General features: G+C 46.3%; 1 protein-coding gene across 1 annotated transcript in view; it reads right to left on the reverse strand.

Annotated features, from left to right (window-relative positions):
* LOC102172205 (serotransferrin) overlaps nucleotides 1–15,414 on the reverse strand; it is a 39,813-nt gene extending 24,399 nt beyond the window's left edge. The window contains exons 1-9 of the mRNA XM_005675551.3: nucleotides 15,270–15,414; nucleotides 13,212–13,381; nucleotides 5,855–5,963; nucleotides 4,936–5,112; nucleotides 3,909–4,056; nucleotides 3,080–3,135; nucleotides 2,414–2,592; nucleotides 1,547–1,724; nucleotides 24–175 (exon numbers count right to left, since the gene is read on the reverse strand). Of these exons, the coding sequence (XP_005675608.2) occupies nucleotides 24–175; nucleotides 1,547–1,724; nucleotides 2,414–2,592; nucleotides 3,080–3,135; nucleotides 3,909–4,056; nucleotides 4,936–5,112; nucleotides 5,855–5,963; nucleotides 13,212–13,381; nucleotides 15,270–15,312 (1,212 nt within the window). The 5' untranslated portion in view covers nucleotides 15,313–15,414. The remainder of the gene's footprint in view (nucleotides 1–23; nucleotides 176–1,546; nucleotides 1,725–2,413; nucleotides 2,593–3,079; nucleotides 3,136–3,908; nucleotides 4,057–4,935; nucleotides 5,113–5,854; nucleotides 5,964–13,211; nucleotides 13,382–15,269) is intronic.

A 16,120-nucleotide genomic window follows, 5' to 3' on the forward strand; every position in this document is an offset into this window, starting at 1 on the left:
CTGCGGAGGCAGGAGGGACGCACCATGATCTTGGCGATGCATTCTTCAGTGTTCTCTGCCGTCTCACACTCTATTGCTCCGTCACTGAACCCACTCCACCGATCACACTTTGTTCTCTCCTGGTGACCGATTGCACACCACTTCACCTTGCACTCATCCGTTGAGGTGTCTGGGGCTAGGACATAAGCAAGAAAACCAGCGATGAGAAGAGGCTCAGATGTGGCTTGCTGATTTTGCTGCTGTCTTCAGGAAGACTCTGGGATTTTTTTTTAGCAATACACAAACAGATTCCATTCAAGGAATTAATTTCTTAGAAATTAAAGGCAATAACAGTCCCTTGGCTGGCTTCTTATCATTTATATTTAACTTAAAATTACTTCTTCTGAGAAGTCCACTCTCCTCCCAACTCCAAGGCACTCTATCACTTCAGGCTGGGGTTATTTTTCCCTCATTTAGAAATAGCACTTAACCATCCGAGCAGATGTATATTTATTCATTGCTTACTGTCTGTTCCCTGCAGGAGAACATAAGCTTGGCCAGGGCGAGGGTCATGCCTGTCTTGTTCTCCATGGCACCCTTAATGCCAGGTTCACGGTCAGTACCATAAATGTTTGCTGAATAAACAAACACCTACCCAGCTTTCAGAGCGGCTCAAGAGGCGTGTCCTCAGGGAAGCTTTACCTCAATTCTGGGACCTGTTTGTCTTTGTTTTTGCACTCTTGTAGAGCCTGATATTTTTTTCTGGAGTTTTGTTTTCTTTCTGCTGAGGAAATCTCTCATTTCAATTGAACATTCAGTGGAGTGACTATTCCTTCGACATTTGTCTTCCCCACTGGTCTGAAAGTTCTATGACAACAGAATCTAATACATCTTTGCCTCACCATTATATGCCCAGCATGTTACACAGTTTATAGCTATTAATAGTAGATGGTCAATACATGTCTGTTGAATAAATGAGTGTTCAAACACATCTCTAATGACCCAAGGAGATTCAGGAGAAGGACTGACCAGTCTAAAGCTCCAGCTTCACTATGGCACATGGTTATCACAGCACTGGCTGCAGATGTGCTTATTTGTAGCAGTTTCATTCTATTTGACTTACTTCGTACCAGGCTAATTGGCTTCATGAAGTGGGTAGGGGAGCCCTGGCTTATACAAGGGAAGCAATACTGGCATCAATACAAATTTTCTTCTTTTTGGGTGGGGGGCCTGCCTTGTGGCTTGTAGGATCTTCGTTCCCCGACCAGGAATCGAGCTTGGGCTCTCTGTAGTGAAAGCAGAGAGTCTTAACTACTTGGTCTCCAGAGAGTTTCCAATACGAATCATTTTAAGTGTGAATTTCCTTTAATGTCCTTTGGTGATGCTCAGGTCCATCTCATGATGGCCAAAGTCATTTAGCATCCGTCTAACACTGGGCTGGACAGACAGGGCAGAGGAAGGATTGTTGGGACAGCTGTTCAGTACCTGGAAAGACTCTACTCTCCAATCCCCACCCTCACCAGATTTCCAGACTCCTAGAGCCACATGGTCCTTTCCAAATACTTACGTTTACTTTCTCTTAGATTCTGAAGAGCAGTGACATATTCATATCCCAAGTACAGCTCGAAATCCATCTTAGAAGGAATCTTTAAAAACCCATCAGCAGAGTCCTTAAACAGCAGGTCCTTCCCATGAGGGGATTGGAAGAGCTGGAAATTGTCTGGTTTATCTTTGCCAAAATGTTCCTGTTTGTAGTAAAACACAGGTCTGAATGGCTACAGCAACAAGGGATGCTGCAAAATGGGCCCAAAGAAAGATTAAAACTGAAATTTTCAAGACGCCAGGAGAGAGGGCAGTTAGACCTGCTCTTTCCCACCCAGCACCTTCTCCATTCACAGCCCTCTTGGGCCGTGTAACAAATACCTGATACCCTGAACTTTTTTCTATGCCTGTCTCCCTGGTTGGATGATAGCTCACTGGGTGTAAGAAACTCAACTTCAGAGGCTGTGGGGTTGCCTTGATGGACAGATGGGAGGGCTGGACAAGAGAAACTGGCTCGGGTCTGGCATTCTGCTACTCTGGGAAAGGAAGGCTGGCTGTGCATGCAACTCCCTTTCTGTTAGGCTGAGGGACCTTGGAAAAGAGACCATTTCCTTTCCAATGGGAGAGAAAGGAAAGAGAGCAAGAAGGAGCAGCTTCATATCACTGACCCAGAATGTAAGGGTCTGGCAGAAGACAACGCAGGACTAGGCTATGTGCGACTCCAAGAGGGCTTTACTGGGTGGGTGTCTTCATGCAAGTGGGTGGTGTGTGGCGTGGTCCCTGCTATGTCCTGAACACAGAATGACTTCCACAGTGGCTGAGAGGGAGTGAAGGAAACGCCCAGATACAAGCAGGGACTGTTAAGCAGGAGAGAGGATAGGGGATTTGATACCTGGGCGTGGTTGAGAAGTTCCCAGATCACATCCTCCTTGCCGCCTACAGTTCGAGCCACAACTGCATGGGAAGGGACTTTTGCCAAGTGGCACTCATGGTAATCATCTACAGACTTCCGGGTGTTGTCCCCGCAGAGCAGCTCATAGTCTTTCCTGTCGTCTGGGTTAGGCAGGTTGTCTGGGGAAGGAAGCCCATATGAGTCGATGGCAGGTGTCCCCTCCTCTCCCTTGCAACCTCACTGAATCAAGAACTGTGTGAGCTGAGAAGCCAAGAGCAAACAGTGAAGGCCAGAAGGAAACTGACTTGCTCACGATCCCATAGCCAGTTACAGGTCGAGAAGCTTCTGATGCCCAGTGCAGGGGTGACTGCCCACATCCCATAGGAAATTTCATCTCAGCAGGCCGACTACAGGCCAGGGTCAGCCAGACCTGCTCCTGATCCTTTGCTACTGCAACACTGGCCTGGTATTCAGTAAGCTGAATGGTAGGATGAGGCCCAGGAGTCCAGGTGGGGACCCTATGGGCACACACCTCCTCACAGGTGAACATCCCAGCAGTGAGAAAGGAGGAACACATTATGCTCATGTCTGACACCTGAGCATGAAGACAAAGAAAAGGAAGGCCCTCTGCTTGAAGGGTCCACAGATTCTTCTCCTATCACCTACCGAATACTGTTGAGTGCTTGACAAAGGCCACGTCCCCACTGCCCTCTGCCAGACACCTGTGGAGAGGAGACACATTAGGGAGTTCTTGCAGGGCAGGCCCTTCTCCTCAGGCTCCAGTGTCTGACCACACCGTCCAGCCTTGGGACAAGGATAGGGCCTGGGGGAGGCCTCCGTGGAGACCCACAGCTGAGGAAGCACCACGGGAGAGCTGATCCCCAGGGCACCATGGAGATATGGGGTGAGTTCACAGAAGCTGGAGGGCTATCACCATGTGCCCCAAAGCATCAAAAAGGTATTAAAGATACTTCAATAGTGAAAAGTGCTTTCAAACTTCTGGTGAAGGATAAAGGCATAATGTTTCCTAAGGGACTCTTTGCTGGCTCTAAAACTTTAGGGTATAACCAAGTGAGAAGAGGGAGCAAGAAATCAGCCATGAGCTGCCTGTACAGGAACAGAGAGAGGAGGCAGGAGAGAGGCCAGGGCACTGAGCAGCTGACACAGATGCCACGGAGAGCAAAGGGCCGTCATCACAGAGCACCCTGGGCGCCAGGGCAGTGCCTGTCACTTCCGGTTCTGTGTAGCCCAGTGAGAAACTCTGGGGAGACAGAAAGGGTCCCAGGAGGGGACTTCCTTGTCAACGTCACATGAAGAGAGTATGCACTGGCCTGGCCTGGAGAGTCCCAGCTGTGTCACTGAGTTCCTGGGAGGGGATTAGGTACCCTGGATGCCCCTTTGCAGGCTGGGCTCTGCTACAGGTCAGGGAAGCCCCCCAACCTGAAGACACTGGACACTTAGGAGCCAGGATGGAGAAGCAGCCAGTCTCACTCACTTAAAGGCCCCTGCGTAGCCGAAGTATGGTTCATGGTTGGAGCAGGCACACTTGTCTGTCCCTTTCCCCGCACACAGTTGACACAGTTTGGGAAATGATGACTGATCTGCACAGGGGACACAGCTGGCAGAGAAGAAGCTGGCCGCAGCTGCTCAACACAGAGACACAGAAAAACAGGGCATGAGCCAGCCTGGCCAGAGGCAACTACAGCTCCCAGTCCAGGCTCACAAGAGAGATCCAAACAAAACCAGCACCCCCACAGTTACAGCTTGCCTTAATGAATGTGTGTTTGCACTCAGTCGTGTCCAACTCTTTACAATCCCATGGACTGTAACCCACTAGGCTCCTCTCTTCATGGGATTTCCCAGGCAAGAGTAGTGGAATGGGTTGCCATGTCCTCCAGGGGATCTTCCCGACCCAGGGATTCAACTCATGTCTCTTGAGTCTCCTGCATTAGCAGGCAGGTTCTTTACTGCTAGGGCCACCTGAGAAGCCTCTCTTCAAGACTAAAGGGTTTCAAAAAGGGACACATTTAACCCCTTCCCTCCTACCTCCTCCCCAAGAACCAGACTGGCATAGGCCTATGTGTCCCGTTGAATTTGGCCTCCAAGACCAGATGGAGGACCCACTCAGAGAGGTGTAGGCCAAGTTCATAGCCAGCAGATGGCCATTAGGAAAGCTCCAGAAGAATGGGGAAGTCATCAGCCATGACATGAAAGCACCCCAGGGAAGTGGACAAAAGGGCCCAGGAGCCTTGGCCCTGAATGAAGCCCTCTGTTCCCTTCCGCCAGTTCCACAGGACAGCCTCTGGTGGGGTATCAGGGGCTTCGAGGTAAAAAGGACTCTTGACAGCCCCCATTAGCTGCTAATGCAGCAGATTTGCCCGTTTAAAGCAGGTTGATCTCCCACCTCCACTCCCAGAGCCATCACACGTCATCACCTGACCATGTCTGAGTGGTGCCAGTGTGGCCCGTGTGGGCATCTGAAGAGATTCCTGCTGAGGGCGCTCACCCTCCTGCCCACTTACCTCTCTGAATGGATTCCTGTGGATCAGGCAATTCCTTATAAAGTCTTCCCATGGGGATGTTCCACCCAGCGGACCTGCCGAGGCCTGTGTGGCAGGACTTCTTGCCTTTGAGCTCATTCAGCTTGAAGTCAGTGCCCTTCTTCGCCACCGCCACAGCATAATAGTGAGTCTGCGGGTCTACGAAGGGACAGTGTGGATGAAAGACTCTCAAACCGCCCACCAGAGAAGCATTGTTCATTACTACTGGGCTCCTAAGCAGGGAAGGGGTACCCAGAGGTAACATTAATGATGGATTGGGTCCTAAAGAGGACCGGAAAAAGCCTTCCTAGGCTTACAGGGGAAAGGACGGACCACAGAGAGACGTTTGTAATAATCCTCCAGGCACACTCAGGAGCAAGGAAGCTATGTGCACACGTGCTCCAATGCCCTTGCCTACCCTGGCCTTGCAGGGAGTGTCTGCCTGTACCCTGGAAACTGGAACTGTGGCAACAGAGGCCACATTCCTAACTTTCTCTAAGTATTTTTGCTCCTCACACAGACCCAGGAACAGTTGAGTTGCTCTCAGATGAGATCCAAGGCTGTGGGGGCTCCAGGTACATGCTCCTGTGTGGTCTCTCCCCTACATGTGGTTCTTGAAGAACTCCTCTTTATTCTAAACCCCAGTGGTTCAGTTCATTGCACACAGCCTGCCTAGGAGGTCAGTGTCATGCACACCAGTCCTCAACCAGCCCAAAGCTCCCAGAGACCTTGAGTTGTATCTATGGTGGTTGACAGGGCCCCTCATTCCCCACTCAGTCCCCAATGGGGAAAGCTCATAAGTAGTTAACCTTTATTACCTGCCTGAATGAGACAAGACCCAGTATCTACCAGGAGAGAACAAGGGCTACAGATTACTTTTTGGGTCCGAGGGAGAGCTTACTATCTTTTGTCCCATGGAACTCTGCCACTACAGGCTTCAGGTTGTTGGGCTTCAGGCCTGCCTCATACACCAAACCTCCATCCAACGTCACAGCATCTGCTTCGTTATTCTGAAAGAGAACAAACCAGAGTTCAGTGAAGCCCTTACTTCCAAGAAAGGCCCACCTATACTTGGGTGTGTGGAAGTGACTGGTAGTGCTTCTCAGATCTGAGGCCAGACGAACCCTCAGCTTGCCCAGACCTCATGTAACACCACGGGCTTTAGTTAACTCAGCTTCCCTGGTGAGGGGTTTTGGCCACCATTTTCCTTATTCCTGCAGAGATGGAATGAATCATTTTTCTCTTTTCCCGGGGAAGAGTCTAGCTACTGGCCCAGAAAACTATTGTGATTTGCAAAGCTGACCTAACTTACAGAGGCTTTGCCAACTGGCCTCTTGGGGGAAAGTTCCAACAAGAGACTGGGTGCACAGTCCATTCACTACAGGCTCGAAGGAGCTGCATCAAGGACTGCAGTCTCTCTGCCTAGCCATGCTTTTACACATATTTATATTTCAAGTTCAGGTCCAACCTCTTTATCTTGGGCCTTCGGCTGAGATCGTCCTCAGATGTCTTTGTGGAGAACTCTCAATGGGGAGGAGGAGACTTGAAGACATCCTTCTCCACTGCAATTCAGTACTCAGTGCATTTCCTTCCTGTCCTGGGTCCACATAACCACAGGAGTCTTTTGTTTAGGGACTGGAGCTTTCTCTGGCTTTAACTTCATGCTTATACTCTAAACCGACTGTTTAATGCTCATTATGAGCATTAATGAGTGTTTAGTTTCATTATGGCTGACTGTTCATTTAATCAACTACTCAGACATCATTGTCCAACTCAGCTCCATCTTACACATTAAAAAATAGAGGCAGAGAAAGTTTAAATCACCTCCCCAGCCCACATAAATAGTAAGTCATATAGCTGGGATTTGAATCCACGCAGTGTGGGTTTGTTTCTTCCATTACACTTTTACTTTCTGGGTTTTGTTTTGCTTTGTTTTGTTTTTAGTGTTTGCTTTTACTAATTCTCTTCTTTAAACCAACATTTCATTTGAAGTATTATAAATACCTTCCCACTAGGTCTAGAATTTATTTTCTCTCGAAATGAGATGCACCACCTTTATATAGACACTTCGTAACATATTTTTATTGCTTTCCTTCTTGCTTCAAACATCTTTAATCAAAATAACTTTTCATGAATCCCTTGCTAGTACTCCATAAATAAATAGTTCTTATGAATTAAATTACAAAGGAGAAACTATAACTCCACAATCTGCATCATGTTATAGGTAAATAACAAGAAAATAGTATTTACAAATGAAATATAATAATAATGTAAGCCAAAATATGTATTTGTCTAGCTGAAACTTTTCTTTCAATGGTTGGAGTTCTTTTTGTTGTTTTATTGTAACAAGATAATGTAACATAAAGTTTATCATTTAACCATTTTTACGTGTACATTTCAGTGCCATGTATGGCAACTTAACATGCCCGTATGGCAACATGCATGTCGGTGAAGGACTCTTTTATTCCACAACTAGACTCCTTATATGAAGCAATCTTTATGGCTTTCTTGGTATTCCAAAGGTAGGTGAAACCTCCAGAGACTTTCCTCACCCACCCCACCCACCACAGAATAAAAATAAATGAGTGAAAAACAGAGCTTTTCTTACAGCAGTGAGGTTGGGGCTTTCTTGGCCCAGACACCAGTATCTTGGGCAGGAATCACTGGGGCCTCAGGGGCTCAGAAATCAAGAAGCCAAGGTCTAACTCATGCGGCCCTAACTCCACGAGGGCCACAGGGATTCTGAAGGGAACCTGAACCCCCAGGAAGGTGGAGGATTAAAATCAAGCATGACTTCCCAAGTGCAGATAACCAAATGCAGAAGGGAAGCCACGATGCATGGGCATCGACAGGGGCAGCAGACTTAGGCCCTCAAGGACTGCGGAGTTTGGAATGCCCAGAAGCAATGGAGAAGAGCTATATATGGGCTTTATGCACAAAGTGAAGGCCATAATCACAGAGATAAGCACAGAAAAGGAGATTACCAGGAATAAAAAGAAAATTTAACTCGTACTTCTAGAAGCAAAAAGTGTAACCATTGAAATGTGAAAAGTGAATGAATAAGCAACTGATAAGACAGATTAAAATTGAGAATGAGGGAACTGAAAGTTATATCTGAATAATTCATCCTGGATGAATTTGATGCCCATCTGTACCAAAAAGAGGTGCAGAGACAGAAGCTATGAAAGAGGGATCAAAAGATATGGAAGCTAGATTAAAGAAAGCCTGACGTGTGTCTTCTTGGAATCTTAGAATTAAAAAAAGAAAGAAACAGAAGGAAGGCAGCACTTTTTCCAGACCTCCTGAAAAGCATGATTCCACAGATCCAACATACTCTAAGCAAGGTAAGCACCAAGATCCCCACAGCTGGAAACATCATGGCGAATCTAGGGAACATCATCGACCAAGGGCTCGAGGTTATCCAGTGAGATGACTAAAGGACCAACAGGATGATACCGGACTTCTCAGTGACTACAGAGGAAGTCAGGAAACAGGGAAATATTTTTAAATAGTGCAAAAGCATCAAACTAAAACTACACATTCAGCAAAATTACCATTCAAGAATAAAGGGGAGACCAGCATTTGCAGAGAAAACAAGCAAGCAACGGACAGAGTTTAATACCAAGAAATTGACTCTAAAGTATCCCCAAAAGAACACATTTCAAAAGCAAACATCCCAGAAGGATGGTTGGAAATATAAGAAGGAATACTAGCAAGTTCCCTGGTGGTCTGGTGGTTAGGATTTGGCCCTTTCACCGCCATGGCCTGAGCTCCATCTCTGGTTTTGTAGTTGTTTTCATTGCTGAATCATGTTCGACTCTTTTCGACCCCATGAACTGTAGCCTGCCAGGCTCCTCTGTACATGGAATTTTCCAGGAATGGATTGCTATTTCCTTCTCCAGGGGATCTTCCCCACTCAGAGAACAAACTCGCATCTCCTAAATTGGCAGGCAGATTCTTTACCACTGAGCCACCAGGGAAGCCCCAATCCCTGGTTGGGGAACTGAGATCCCAAAAGTCACACACCATGGCCAAAATTTTTTTTAAAGCTTAAAAAAAAAAAAAAAGAAGAAGAAGAAGAAATGGTAAATGAATTAGATGGCAAAAATGCAGATAAATCCAAATTTCTCTCTCTGTGTGTCTTCCTCCCTCTATCTGAACTTTTGGGCACATACACAAACTTACACTGATGATGCTGTGAAAGTGTTGCACTCAATATGCCAGCAAATTTGGAAAATTCAGCTGTGGCCACAGGACTGGAAAAGGTCAGCTTTCACTCCAGTCCCAAAGAAAGACAATGCCAAAGAATGTTCAAACTACTGCACAGTTGCACTCATCTCACATGCTAGTAAACTAATGTTCAAAATTCACCAAGGCAGGCTTCAACAGTATGTGAACCATGAACTTCCAGATGTTCAAGCTGGATTTAGAAAAGGCAGAGGAACCAGAGATCAAATTGTCAACATCTGTTGGATCATCAAAAAAGCAAGAGAGTTCCAGAAAAACTTCTATTTCTGGTTTATTGACCATGCCAAAGCCTTTGTGTGTGGATCACAACAAACTGTGGAAAATTCTGAAAGAGATGGGAATACCTGACCACCTGATCTGCCTCTTGAGAAACCTGTATGCAGGTCAGGAAGCAACAGTTAGAACTGGACATGGAACAACAGACTGGTTCCAAATCAGGAAAGGAGTATGTCAAGGCTGTATATTGTCATCCTGATTATTTAACTTATATGCAGAGTACATCATGAGAAACATTGGGCTGGAAGAGGCACAAGCTGGAATCAAGATTGCTAGCAGAAATATCAATAACCTCAGATATGCAGATGACACCACCTTTATGGCAGAAAGTGAAGAGGAGCTAAAAAGCCTCTTGATGAAAGTGAAAGAGGAGAGTGAAATAGTTGGCTTAAAGCTCAACATTCAGAAAATGAAGATCATGGCATCCAGTCCCATCACTCCATGGCAAATAGATGGGGAAACAGTGGAAACAGTGTCAGACTTTATATTTTTAGGCTTCCAAATCACTGCAGATGGTGAGTGCAGCCATGAAATTAAAAGACGCTTACTCCTTGGAAGGAAAGTTATGACCAACATAGACAGCATGTTAAAAAGTAGAGACATTACTTTGCTAACAAAGGTCCGTCTAGTCAAGGCTATGGTTTTTCTAGTGGTCATGTATGGATGTGAGAGTTGGACTATAAAGAAAACTGAGCACTGAAGAACTGATGCTTTTGAACCGTGGTGTTGGAGAAGACTCTTGAGAGTCCCTTGGACTGCAAGGAGATCCAACCAGTCTATCCTAAAGATCAGTCCTGTGTGTTCACTGGGAGGACTGATATTGAAGCTGAAACTCCAATACTTTGGCCACCTGATGTGAAGAACTGACTCCTTGGAAAAGACCCTGATGCTGGGAAAGATTGAAGGCGAGAAGAGAAGGGGGTGACAGAGGCTGGATGGCATCACCGACTCAATGGACATGCATTTGGGTAAACTCCGGGAGTTGATGATAGACAGGGAGGCCTGGCATACTGCACTCCATGGGGTTGGAAAGAGTCAGACACAACTGAGTGACTGAACTGAACTGAACAAACTTATACATGCATACACACACATACTTAGTTATATAATATGTATGTATACTGTCATGAAATACATGAAGTATCTACATTTCAGGGTTAGTTAAGAAAAGACAGACATAAAATATCAATATAGTCCAGAGTTCTCTTTCTGTTTCAGAAAGAGGTGGGGGGGGGGGTTAAGATTATTTTACTGTTAACACTTTGTTAAGCTAAAATTATACAGTGAAAATTTAAGGGACGTCATTAAAGAATATCAACAAATTGTTTAAATTTACTTCCAACAGGGGAAAGATGGAATAAAGGGAACACAATCCAAATGAACACACACATGTGCAAACTCAATTTTTTAAAATAAGAAATCTGAGGGAAAGGAGGACTATGAGAAATCAAAAAGTAATATGGCAGAAATAAGTATAAATTTATCATTAATGAAAGCAATAGTTTATTAATGGTTTAAATTTACCACAGAAGATAAATGAGATTACCAGATTTAATTAATAAACAAAATCCCCAGCAACATACCATTTTCATAAGACACACCTGAAGGATAATCACACAGGAAGTTGAAAATAAAGGAATGGAAAGAGACATAGAAGGACAATCCTAGTTAAAAGAAAGTTAATGTAGTATGTTAATATCAGAGAAATAAACTTTAGTTAAAAAGCACTGCCAGAGACAGTGATTAATTTGTAATGATAAAATATCAAAATCGCCAAGAATTATATGAATTATTCTTTCATATTTGGCTGATGACAGTGGAAATTTGAATAAACACATTGCATTTGCTTAAAAACCCAAATACATTTGGCAGTGTTTTTGAAGTCAAATACTCACACATCCCGTGGCACAGAAAATCTGTTTGTACATATATATTACAGAGAAACTAGTAATACTTGTGTACCAGGAGATCTGTATAAAAATATTCCTCTAACCCTGATTAGAATAACAGAAAACTGGAAACAATTCAAATGTGTAATGACCAGAAAAGAAAAAATTAATTGTGGTATACTAACACAATGGACTTTTGCAGAGCTCTGAAAATGAATGAACAATAGCTGTATTCAACAACATGGGTGAAATCCTAGTATAACATTGAGGAGGAAAAAGCAAGTATGAGAAGACAACACATAGTAATGACATGTTTATAAAATATTTTAAGAAGAAATACTATGCAATCATCCATATATACCTATGAAAGTGAAAGTGAAGTCACTCAGTCGTGTCCAACTCTTTGCGACCCCGTGGACTGTAGCCTACCAGGCTCCTCCGTCCATGGGATTCTCCAGGCAAGAATACTGGAGTGGGTTGCTATTTCCTTCTCCAGGGGATCTTCCCAACCCAGGGATTGAACCAGGGTCTCCCACATTGGAGAAAGACGCTTTAACCTCAGAGCTACCAGGGAAGCCCAATATATACCTATACAAGCCTTTAAATAAAAAGCAAGAAAGTTTTGGGATTCTGTTTGCTCTGGATAGGGAAACACATGGATAGTTCTAAGCAGGGTTAGAGGGTGCCCCAAGTGATGAAGTTCCTGTAGAATCCATGCTGCCACACAGTAGCCCTAGAGCTCAGCTACTGGCAGTGGTGAAGTTTTAAGAAACTCTGGTAGGTTTGTAGATAGTATTGTTTCATATTATTAATGTATTTCAACACAAAGAGGGGTATGCATATACCAAATCTGAAAGTGAGTCATAAATCAAGAGATATAATTAACTCTGGATGGTAACTGGATGGTGACTGAGGTTCAGTACACACACACACAACAGACCAGTTATTCATACCAAAGCAGTGATTTCTTCAGTGAATCACTCTCCATCTGACCGAGTCTACGTCTGCCCCTCGCTCCTTCCAGTCTCCTGCTTGCTCTGCTCCAGTCACCCTAGCTCCCCTACAGAAAATCAAACAAGCCCCGCTCTCCCCTGTCTCAGGCCCTTTGCACATGCTATGGTTCACTGCCCGACATACTCAACCTGTAGCTTTTGGCAGGCTCACCCATACTTATCCCTGGGGTCTCAGATTCACTGCTCCCTTTCAGGGAGAGTATTATTGACACCCAGACCAGAGCAAGTTTCCTGGGGAAGTTCTGTTTCTTTTCCTCCACTGCACATCACACAATTTGAAATTTCATGTCTACTTGTTCGCATGTTTTTCTTCTCTCCTGACTGGACTGTAAGCTACTCAAGAATCAGGACCATGTGTGCTTAAGAGTCACCACTGCAGCCCCATTGCCCAGCACAGGGTCTGACCCAAGTTCAGGTGAGCAGCAACAATGTTGAACAAGTATTCTGGAAAACCTAGAACAAAAGGATCAGTTATCATCTCCAACCATGACAATGTATTCCTCTTCCTTGTGCGTATCATTCGTCTACTTCTTGTGATGCATCAAGAACCCCCAAAATAGTGTTACATGGTCATTTTGACAGCATGCGTTTCTTCTTTGAGTTCAGAGAACTTAGTGGGTCAAAAACAGTCCTCTTTTAGAGTATGTTATATGTTGCATCAAGCCATTAAAGATGACTGCTCCTATTTTCAGGTCTAAAATGATTTTACTAGCACTAGGGGCTGACTGTTCCACACATCAGTCTCCTACCTGTGAGTACAGAATCATTTCAAATGACAGGGAAGAGAAAGTATGGATTTTCTTCCACTCTCTTTTAGGTGGCAGTGACTTACCGAAATAGCCTTGATGCAATCCATGTGTGAGGTTTTCTTCACACAGGAGACAAAAGGGCCATTCTCAAAGATACGAAGCATATTTTCACGAAAACTGGCACACTTATTGGCCTCATGAGTTGAAATGGTGCACCATCTCACAGTTTTCTCGGGGTCCGCCAGACACAGCCCTAGGGGAGAGAGGCCACAGGTCCCTGTGTCAATGGGAAGGACAGCAGCAGCCTCTGGAGGGTCAGGGAGGCCACTTCCTCTCCGTTCTCTGCTATTCACCCCACTCCTGTCCATGAACAACAAGGGCAGAGGTTTCACGGCTTTCTGAGTCTGGGGACAAGTGACGGGTATTCAGATGGCCTCTTAGTTTCCCACTGACCAGCATGTGCTGATCAGAGGGATGCTGGCTTGATTGTTAGCTCTCAATTGGCGACAACAACCTGTTCCTCTGTGTTCTCTGAGCCTCCTTCATTCACCTCATGACGTGTGGCCTGCCACGGAATACAAACTTCCACATCCACGGGGGATTTTTAGTTACATCAAGCTGTTGGTTCAATGCTATAACTCTGGGAAGCCAGCAGGGTAGGAATTACATTTTCTCCTAATTAGTATCTTTCAGAGAGTGATGCTTTACCCAAGGTTACCTAGCCTCTTAATAGCTGAGTGGTCTAGAAATCAGGTCTCCAAACTTTGGTCTCTGCCCAGGTGACAAAAAAAGATAACATTCTGAGTTGTTTTCCATCTGCTTGGCCAGAAGAAAGGGGTAAATGATTGATGAGATGCTCATCTATCATCCTCCATTCTAGGAAAAACTAGAAACTCCACATAGTCAATGTTTCTCTGTTTCCAATGACCCTTCCTTCAATTTCCACAATTAAGCCTTTGGACTGTCATTAGCAGAAGCTAAAGCCAGCCTTGTCTGTGAAAATCAATCCCCATGGTTGCAGATGTGTTGTCTCCATGATATGAGCATTTGGCACTCTCGCCAAAGCCCTCTGTCGCCTCCACTCTGTGGACCAACAACACAGGGCTGACTCAAAGCTGATAAATATCTATGATGCACAAAGCAGGAGATGGGGAGGGAATGGTTCTCCAGGATAGAAAAAGAGTGGACCACAGGAAATTTACTCCTCCAATCACCCTTAACCCCATCTCCACCTGCGGGGTATCGAACCAGGCAACAAGGGGTCAGTGGCAGACTTCCCCAAACCCACTCTTCCAGACCCTCACCAAACCACCCCTCCTGAGGCCCCAAAGACAGACGTTTGTCCTCAGTCATGCATTTCCCTTCCACAGCCTTGTGAGATCCTCTGAGGTTGGGAGGGGGAAGTGTAAAGGTAAGTAAGGTGGGTGGAGTCTCAAGGGCTAACTTTTTCAAGAGAATCAAGTAACTTAACACAGAAGGCTCCAAAGGTAAGATAAAGGCACCACGAGTGGCTAGCAGAAGTTAGAGGACAAAGGGGGCCCAACAGCGACAGGCAGATCTGTGCAGCAAGGTGCCCTCCACCAGTGCCTGGATCTGTGGCCTTACTTACTGCCATGGGACCTTCCCAGGCCAAGCGGCACCACCCTTCAAAGTTTGGCTTCAAATCCCATGCTCAGAACCCTTCATTAGTGTCTGTCTCATTAGTGTGGCACGGTCAGCACCAAGGGCACTCATGGGACATCGGACTGTCAGTGGAGGTGGGACCAGCTGTGGGAAGGCCTTGATGGCCATCCTAAGCAGTTTGGACTTATTTGAGGCTGCAACAAAGGGATTTGATAAACCGGGACGGGAGCGCTCTAATTTCCTGTATTCCGCTACCACAAGATTTACTGGATACGAGGGGAAACCAAGGAGAGAGTGAGAATGTGGCAGAGCCACCAGCAGGACCAGAAGGTGCGCGCAGGCGCAGAGCTGTCCCTGAGGCAGTGCGGAAGCAGGTGCAAGGGTGCAGCGGGGAGAAGCGAAGGAAAGGTCCCAGGCTTCCAGCTCCAGCGCGGAGCCCAGGGAGGGTGCAGAGGGCTCCGAAATGCAGGGGGGCCAGGGCTGGCGACATTGAGGGCCTTCCCAGCGGCCACACTCACCCAGAACCGCGCAGGTTAACAGAGCGCGGACAGCGGGCCTCATCCTCCCCGGTCTGTAACGTGGAGTGCAGAGCACAGACCGAACGGCTTCTGCGTCGCCTCCCTGCTCCCCGCGCCCCTATATCTCCCGCGGGGCTGGCCGAGCACAATCCTTGACCCCTTGTGTTTGCGCAGCCCGCTTGCCCAATCTCCCCTCAGCCCTCCCCCTTCATTCCTCGCCGAGGCTGATCACATCATTTCCTGACCTCTGGAACAGACCCGTGGGTGGAATCCAACAAAAAAGTGCTGATTGGAAGGGAATGAAAGAAAAATCAACCCGTTGTTAATCTGTGCTTGCTCTGTACCAGGAGCAGAGCCGCAGCCGGCTGGGGTGGGGGTGGCTCTGCTTCTGAATCCGGGGCAGCCAGATCTGGTCCTGAATCAACCTCTGTGCTCATTCCATAAAAGAGGGAAGCCGACTGCCCCAAAGGCAGAGTAGAATAGGAGGAAGACAGGCAGAGGCCTTCCTGGGAGACTGTGTGAGAAGAATAAGCTGATCACAAGTCAAAGACAACAGGCTCATCCCTTTTCACTTGTTTCCAGGTGTATCCAGAAACCCTGCTCCTGTTTGGGCCCTTAAAACCCCAAGGACGAGTTTTCATCCCTGTGTACCCTCCTGAGCACAGGATCCTAGACAGGTAACCTTCCTTCCCTTCATGCAGACTGCAGAGCACCTTGACTAGGGACAGAGTCACAGGGGAGACAACGTCTCTCCCACAAGAAGCTGTCCAGGCGTGTGGTTGAGACTTGGTGACACTCAGGACAAGAGACTCATGAACACAAAGAAAGGGACCCAGGAGAGGATGTGGCCT

This window comes from Capra hircus, chromosome 1 (genome assembly GCF_001704415.2).
Source record: "Capra hircus breed San Clemente chromosome 1, ASM170441v1, whole genome shotgun sequence".
NCBI classification, from domain to species: domain Eukaryota; kingdom Metazoa; phylum Chordata; class Mammalia; order Artiodactyla; family Bovidae; genus Capra; species Capra hircus.